This window comes from Mustela nigripes, chromosome 5, assembly GCF_022355385.1.
Source record: "Mustela nigripes isolate SB6536 chromosome 5, MUSNIG.SB6536, whole genome shotgun sequence".
NCBI classification, from domain to species: Eukaryota; Metazoa; Chordata; class Mammalia; order Carnivora; family Mustelidae; genus Mustela; species Mustela nigripes.
In genome coordinates this window covers 108,931,610-108,940,350 of record NC_081561.1, presented here as the reverse complement: position 1 = coordinate 108,940,350, position 8,741 = coordinate 108,931,610, and the positions used below count along the sequence as shown (strand labels likewise).

The 8,741-nt window shown below is 36.6% G+C and overlaps 1 protein-coding gene and 2 non-coding genes across 4 annotated transcripts in view; all 3 read left to right on the top strand.

Moving 5' to 3' along the window:
• SRSF12 (serine and arginine rich splicing factor 12) overlaps positions 1–5,263 on the top strand; it is a 20,347-nt gene extending 15,084 nt beyond the window's left edge. For both annotated transcript variants that reach the window (XM_059401046.1, XM_059401045.1), the window contains exon 5: positions 2,587–5,263. In XM_059401046.1, coding sequence (XP_059257029.1) covers positions 2,587–2,956 — 370 coding nt within the window. In that variant the 3' untranslated portion in view covers positions 2,957–5,263. The remainder of the gene's footprint in view (positions 1–2,586) is intronic.
• Positions 715–828, top strand: LOC132018813 (U5 spliceosomal RNA). Its single transcript, XR_009404595.1, has one exon. It is a non-coding gene; the product is annotated as a U5 spliceosomal RNA (small nuclear RNA).
• Positions 5,264–8,634: 3,371 nt separating the features above from the next.
• Positions 8,635–8,741, top strand: LOC132018818 (U6 spliceosomal RNA). The gene has a single exon (XR_009404600.1). It is a non-coding gene; the product is annotated as a U6 spliceosomal RNA (small nuclear RNA).

Sequence of the window (8,741 nt, the reverse complement as noted above, 5' to 3'; positions counted from 1 at the left end):
AAGGGCTCGATCCCAGGACCCTGGGATCATGACCTGAGCCGAAGGCAGAGGCTTAACCACTGAGCCACCCAGGTGCCCCTAATTCCATGCTTCTATCTGAGATTATTTTCTTTCATCTTAAAGAAGTTTTAGTATTTCTTTTTTTTTTTTTAAGATTTTTTTTTATTTATTTGATAGAGATCACAAGTTAGGCAGAGAGGCAGGCAGAGAGAGAGGAGGAAGCAGGCTCCCCGCTGAGCAGAGAGCCCGATGTGGGGCTCGATCCCAGGACCCTGAGACCATGACCTGAGCCGAAGGCAGAGGCTTTAACCCACTGAGCCACCCAGGCGCCCCAAGAAGTTTTAGTATTTCTTACAGTAGAAGTCTGCTGGCAGTGAATTCTTTCAGCTTTTGTTCATCTGAAAAATCTTCACTTTATATTCACTTTTGAAGGATTTTTTTTGCTGAGGATAGAATTCTGGGTTGGCAGGGACTTTTTTTGTATGTATGTATGTATGTATGTGTGTGTGTATGTATATGTGTATGTAAGTAAATAATCTCTACACCGAGTATGGGGCCTGAACTCATGATGCTGAGATCAAGAGTTGCATGCTCTGCTAACTGAGCAAAGCAGGCACCCCTTTCCCCTGCTTTTAAAAATAATACTTTTCTATTTCTTGATATTTATAGTCAGCTGTCAGTCTTAATGTTGCTTCTTTGAAGGTATTGTGTCTTAAATTCTGGTTTCTCTTCAAATCATATAAATCTTTAACCTTTCACTAAAAGATTTCCATGGAAAGGAAAACTGTCTCTTAAACCACTTTTTCGAGGCCTTATTTTAACAGGACCGTAAAAAAGTAAATAGTTAATTAATTAAATAAAGGTAATGTGTCTTATTCTCCAGGGTTTACTGAGTGTCTTGAAATTGTGAGTTGATACCTTTCACCAATTTGGGAAAATTCTAGGTCGTTCTCTCTTTAAATATTGCTTCTGCCTCATTCAGTTTTTCTTTTTGACTGTGTGATTATGTTCTGTATTATCTCTTACATTCTGTTATGGATTTCTTAAAATTTCTTTTCTTTCCTTGTGTTTCAGTATTAATGTTGTTTTACAGTTTAGTTCATTTTTTCTTCTTCTGTATCTAGATTGCTGTTATATTGATCTAATGACTTAAATTTCAGAAATACATTTTCAGTTCTAAAATGTCCATTTGTTTCTTTCTATAGATTCCAGTATTTTCTTGGATGTCTCTCTTTTTAAATCTGTTTGCCTGTCTTTTCTTCTTACTTCCTTGAGCATACTAGTCATAGTAATTTTTTAAAATTCCTGTCTGAATAATGCCAATATCTATATTACTTTGCATCTGGGTTTTGGGTTTTATTTTGGTCTTTTATTTCCTTAGCTTTTAGTAATTTTTATCTGTTTTACATACCTCATAATTTCTTTATTGAATGTTGGACATTGTTGATGAAAACTTGAAACACTTTGGGTGGTACCCTCCAAAGAAAGTTGTTTTCTTCTAGCAGGTGGAATATTGGCAGATCACCTTGATCCTCTCGAGGCTTGGTTTGAGGCATGGTTAAGGCTGATTTATTTAGCTTTATACTTACTTTTAGGGTGTGGTCCTTACCTGTAGGATATGGTCCTCATGGGTTCTTAACTGAAAGCCTGAATTGTTACTCTTAAGTTCCTTGACCTTTTGGTGGCTTAAACTCCAGCTTTTCTCCCCAGCACTGTGTGTCTGATAGAATTTCAGCTTAATTCCTGAATCTTCCAACTGCTATTTTTGCTGACTTCTTGGAGTCTGATCCTGTACTTGCACAGCTTAAAAGATGGCCAATGACTTGAAGAGAATTTATAGGAAATGTTTAGGAGATTTTTCAGTCTGCCATTCCCTCCTTGAGATTTTGCCTCTTTAGTACCAACCATTTTGGTAAATCTGAATCCTAACTTGTCTCTCCAGCTTAGTCAGATAGCCATTTTCTGGTTGGGTTCAGTTTCCCCCGTCAGCACTTGGAAAATGGTCTTAGATAAAAGAGCCATGGCTTGTAACCCCCCAAGTTCTCCTAGGGTTGATTATTCTACAATACCTTTAAATAGTTGTTTTATAATGTTATTTAGCTTCTTTATATAGTTGTTTCCCACAGGAAGGTTAGTCTAATACTCATTTTTCTATCATGGCAGGATTCAAAAGTCCTACATCTAGATTTTGTGTTTGTCTTTATAAGCATTATTTGACAGACTTTAATTACTCTCTTTCTCTTTTCTTCTTCTTTTTTTTTTTCCTTTCCTTCAGATTTTCGTACCTCTTGGGAGTTGTATAACCCAGATTAAACATGCAGGGCATTTTTCAGAACTGACCTATATCATAAGATAAATCTAGCAAGGCAGATTTGGTCACAGATTCTAGTATAACAAATATTACAAACTTGTTACTTATGTTTGAACTAAAAGCATGCAAAATAAAATTAAAATTGTTTCTTTTAGTTTATCCAGGAAAAACATAACTAATATAAAGTGTATAAATTCCTGAAATTGCTGTTTCCTAACTTTTCATTAAATGTTTTTGTGTGAAATATATACTCTTAACATTCATAATGTTTGCAGGTCTCGACACAGGCGATTTTCTTATAGCCAATCTAAATCTCGCTCCAAATCACTACCACGGCGGTCTACCTCAGCAAGGCAGTCAAGAACTCCAAGAAGGAATTCTGGTTCTAGAGGACGGTCAAGGTCCAAGTCCTTACCAAAAAGGTCCAAGTCAATTGGAAAATCACAATCAAGTTCACCTCAAAAGCAGACTAGCTCAGGAACAAAATCAAGATCACATGGAAGACATTCTGACTCCATAGCAAGATCCCCCTGTAAATCTCCCAAGGGGTATACCAATTCTGAAGTTAAAGCACAAACAGCAAAACACTCTCATTTTCGATCACATTCCAGATCTCGGAGTTATCGTCATAAAAACAGCTGGTGAACAGCCACAGAAGAGTGCTACATAGTCTTGAATGTGTTATTAAACCTCTCATTATGTTAAATAAAAATTCTTCAAGGCTTATAGAAAATGTGAGTTACTTTGGGCATGTGCAACAAATAAAATCTCTAGTTTTGGGGTAATAAAGACTTGGTCTCCATTGAAAGGGCCCATACCACAAATTATGATGTGTCTGATATGTCACCAGTTTATGGACCGTTTTTTTGTTTACATTGTGGCAGAAGGATACTTTTCAAGGGAATTGGGTAAAATGAAACTAATGTGGAAAATCCTACTTGGATATGAAGTATTAGTAATATTAATGATACCTTTTACAAAAATATTTTTTACTTTAAAGCACTTTTACTTTCATGTAAAAAGTAATTATAACTGTATAATTACATAGGGCAGACTTAAACTATTTCATACCTTGATGACTCTCTTGTATCTTCTGTTTAAACTTGGGCCAGTTCCTAGTGGATATTAGTTCATATTACAAAATTCTGACATTCCTAAAAGTAGAATTTATCTAGAGATCAAGTGTTCAAAAAATACATTCTTTCCTGAGCTCAAAAAAAGCTTTTATTTTTACTGTGTGGAACAGTATAGATAAATTGACATTAAGTTGCATCCTGTACCGTGTTCATTCACTTTCAGAAATAGAAAAATGTTTTAAAAAACACTGAGTTTTGAATGGTTGGAGACTACTTCTCTAAAAATTATGTGCAGGACTCATTATCCAAAAATACTCATATTAAGCCTTATACATTTGAAGAGTGGTACATTTTGTATAAAAAGCTTTTTTAACATTATTTCTACATATGTACTTTCATCCACTACTTAGTTTTTTCTTTTTGGAGTTCCAGCTCAAGACTTTAAATTGTGTAGAGTAAGTCCTGTTATTTTTGAAAGTGTTTAGTATCTTGTATTAAAGAATTCAAGACTGCATCCTCAATAAGCTTTGTGGCATTCAGATTTACTTTACATGCTCTTCATTTTTATAAACCAAATAACTTTATTGATATTGCTTTTGTAGTTGTTAAAACTGAGAATTTCTTTAAAAATGTGTAGTTTACGTTTTTCAGAAGGTTTTGGTAGTATTTGTGATAAAATGGTTTTGCATATGATTATTATAGGGGATATATTTATAGAGTTCTACTTGTGTACTTTGTTGAAGTATATTGAAAATTAAAAGTTCTCAGCCCATATAGTTAATATTTGTGACTAGAGTGCTTAAGAAAAAAAATCTGTCTTATATTTTTGGCATATAGGAGCCAGTGTTGCTTCTATTTTTTTTTTTTTAATACTAATTCCACTTTTCGTTGCATTTTAGACCCTATGTAAGAAACAGCTTTACAAAATAATTTATATGCTGGTAATATTTGGACAAGTACCATAAATTCATGTAAACTGTACAGTACCTTCTGAATACACTTTCTTTAATCATTAATAGAATTAACTTCAAAACTACAACTCTTTGAAGTGTTCAACTGTAATAAAACTTAGTCATAAAATTGTGTGGCACTGTTGAAAATCTAAAGGATAGTCCAAAGAAAGAACAGACAAATATTAATAGTAATGTTTTATATTTTCTAAATAAATGTTTGGGTTTATCCACACAGTTACCTGAAATACTGTTATTTGAAATACTAAGTAGGAATTGATTATAGTGTCTATACTTTGCATTTGATTATATCTTAGTAAAAATTTAATATAGCAGTATTTCTGAAGATTTTTACCCTTTAATTTACCTCTGATTTGGTTTTCCATTGTAATCTTCAGGCTGCTTAGGAGGATACTATTTGATTTGATGGAAAAATTGGAATGATATTAGTTGAGACTCTTTTGAACATTTACTTGGCACTGCTCTGTAAGTTTTACATTATTTACTCATCATCACAACAGATCTATGAGATAAATACCACTGCAGATAAGGAAAGGGGATGCAGAGAGGCTCAGTGATACCCACTAGGTCACATAACACATACTATTAGACTTGGGAGTGGGCAGTGGCTGGGCTCCGGACTTGCCCCTCCCTGACTGTGATGCTTTGACAGATATATGCTAAACTGAGATAATGTTTAGAGGGAAAGGAGAGAATAGAATTAGAAAAATAAATGATTATAAGCTTTCAGTGTAAATGGGTTCTGTGACTAAGTGGAAATTGACAATTGTCCTGATTCCTTGAGAAATTGTCTTCTGGGTACATCTCTTCTAGGATTCACTTTTGTTATAGAATTGTTTCTTGGACCATTTAGGAGAGGATACTTAGGATAAGACTGTTACTAAATAAAGCAAATGTTTCACACATCTGTGATCATTTCCTTTAAAGATAATATATTTACTCAGGTACTTCCAAATTTAGTATAGAGAACTAGCTGTCTACATTTGTTCAGGGTCAGAGGATAAGTCAGTATAAAAAAAAAAATAAAATGGCCACTACAACTATTTGTTTTCTTTCTCCCCATAAATAATACACAAATAATTTTTGGGGGCACCTGGGTGGCTTAGTCAGTTAAGTAAGTGTCTGCCTTCAGCTCAGGTCACGATCCAGGAGTCTTGGGATTGCACCCCATGTCAGGATCCCTCCTCAGTGAGGAATCTGCTTCTCCCTCTCACTCTACCCACCCACCCCCCCTGCTTCTGCTCTCTTGCTCACTCTTTCTCAAATAAATATATTCTCAAATATAATCTTTAAGAATAATTTCTGTATAGCAGCTGATACTTGGAGCTGCAAACAGTGGAATAAACCATTTTTTTTAAATTTGAAGCCTAGGATTTCATCTTGCACTAGGCTAAACTTATTTTTAAATGAACAGAACTAATTTCAGGACACCTGGGTGGCTCAGTCAGTTAAACATCTGACTTCAGCTGAGGTCCTGATCTCGGGGTCCTGGGACGGAGCCCCAAGTTGGGCTTCCTGCTCAGTAGGGAGTCTGTTTTTCCCTCTCCCACTAATCCTCCTCCCCACTTGTGCTTGTGAGTTTTCTCTCTCTTGGTCTCAAGTAAATCTTAAAACTAGTTTCAGGACTTTATATATTATTTGTAGTGTTTACTTGAAATGCAACTGTTGGATTACACATAAGAATGTCTGCCTTGATTCTCATCCCATTCCAAGAGGCAAAATTAGTAAAAATCTGAAGTATTTAGAAATATTTCTGCACTTCCTCTAAACTCGATTAAAATTTTAATTTCTTAGAATTAAATATTAATATTTGTTTTCCATACAGGTGGTAGAGTATCTGGAGTATTTGTATGTAGATAAATATATGCTACTTAGGAGCACTTGACTAGCTCAGTTGGTAGAGGATGACTCTTGATCTTGGTGTGGTAGTCCCACACCAAGGGTAGAGGGCACAGTTTACTTAGGAAAAAAAAAAATACGAGGAAAAAAAATACGTGCGTGCGTGCACACACACACACACACACACACACAGTATTTAGTATGATGTGGTGCAGAGATGTTAATTTGGCATCATGGAACCAAAACTTGAAGGTCTAGGCCCTGTAGATTTTCAAACAAGTCCATGACTTGCAAGAGTTTAAAAACCAGTGGTTTAGTGAGACATGGCTTTTGGAGTCAGAACTTAACCTATATTTGGCTAGAAAACATTTTCAAGCATTAAATGATGATTATGCACTTTAGCATCTAAATCCCTCCCTTGATGAATAGGGCATTTATGATCATATCATGAATTCTGGCATTGGTTTATAAGGTCAATTTAGGCCTTCTGGAAAATTTGTCTTGTATACCTTCAAAAAGATGTTTATAAAATTAAGAAATTAAATATGAAGATAATTCAGTCAAGAAACTTTTTTGGAAATACACTCTCTGATAGAGTCAGACATTACAGGTTGATTCAGCTTCTCTCAATATAATGACATATGATTTTTTTACTTAAGTCGTGAAAAATTGAAATAAAAAATACACACTTAGGGCGCCTGGGTGGCTCAGTCGTTAAGTGTCTGTCTTTGGCTCCGGTGACGTTCCTGGGGTCCTGGGATCAAGGCCCACATGGGGATCCCTGCTCAGCTGGAAGCCTGCTTCTCCTCCCCCTGCTTGTGTTCCTTCTCTCTCTCTGTCAAATAAATAAATAAAATATTTTAAAAATATATAAACTATTATACCCCATCATTAGTATTTTCTCCCCAAAACTATAATGTTTTTATTCTGTTTGGGGGAAAGGGCTATATGAATCTTAAATTCTAGGAATATACTGCCAACTCTGAACTTAACGGAACTAAATAGTATCAACCTGTGGAGGTAGGTGGGTGCAAAGTAGATGGACAGTTACTGTCTTCTAAAAGTAAGTGATTATGGGATGCCTGGGTGGTTCAGTCAGTTAAATGTCTGCCTTTGGCTGAGGTCATGATCCCAGCATCCTGGGATGGAGTCCTGCATAAGGCTCCTTGATCAGTGGGGAGCCTGCTTCTCCTGCCTGCTGCACCCCCTGCTTGTGCACGCTCTCTCCCTCTCTGACAAAATCTTAAAAATAAATAAAAGGTGATTTTGGTGATTTGGGGGTACCTGGGTGGCTCAGTGAGTTAAGCATCTGCCTTTGGCTCAGGTGATAATCCCAGGATCCTGGGATGGAGCCCCGGGTCATCTGAGGACCCCTCCTCAGTGGAGAGCCTACTCCCTTGCCCCTGGCCCCCTAATCCTCCCCTGCCATGCTCTTTATCTCAAACAAAATCTTTTTTTTTTTTTTTTAAAGGTGATTTTAAGTATATGGTTCATAAATTCAAAAACCATATTCAACTTCCATGTTTATAGTAAAAAGATTACAGATTAAAATCAAGAATATCTTACTATATTGGCAGGTTTCAGGTTCTTTCAGAACACTGGCCAAAAACTTAAAGGGTCGAGGTTGATTGCATGTTCATTACTGTTTGATCTTATGTGTACAGTGAGTAGTTTCTCAGAAAAAGTGTAACTGAAACACGGAGCAAAATAACTTCTAGTTTGTAATTGTATGAACTAAAGGGCTTCATAAAGGTAGATTGAGGAAAAATGGGAATACTCTGCTAAGACCACCTGTTTTCTAAAGAAATAACTACATTCTAGTTTTCTTAGCTTATGCTGATGATATAGACTTAAAATGCTGTTAAGTTGACTCTAGTTTCAAGAAAAATCTCAGTATAAAACAATCTTCCGGGCGCCTGGGTGGCTCAGTGGGTTAAGCCGATGCCTTCGGCTTAGGTCATGATCTCAGGGTCCTTGGATCAAGCCCTGCATCGGGCTCTCTGCTCAGCAGGGGGCCTGCTTCCCTTCCTCTCTCTCTGCCTGCCTCTCTGCCTACTTGTGATCTCTCTCTGTCAAATAAACAAAATCTTTAAAAAAAAATTAAAAATAAAAATAAAACAGTCGGCAGCAGCTCTTCCTGCCCACGGGTCCTGTCCCCGTGCTTTAATAAACCACCATTTTGCACCAAAAAAATAAATAAATAAATAAAATAAAACAGTTTTCCAAGGGCGCCTGGGTGGCTCAGTTGGTTAAGTGTCCAAATCTTGATTTCAGTTCAGGTCATGATGTATCAGGGGCCTGGGTCAAGTCTGGCTTGGCCTGCCTCTCTCCCTCTGCCTGCGTCTCCACCTCCCACACCCCCAGCATCCTGGCTGGGGCTCACATGGGCTCTCCCTCAATCAATCAATCAATCAATCCTTTAAAATAAAGTAGTCCTGTGTTCGCTTTGGCAGTACATAAACTAAAATTGGAACGATACAGAGAAGATTAGCATGGGCCCTGCACAAGGATGACACGCAAATTCGTGAAGCGTTCCATATTTTT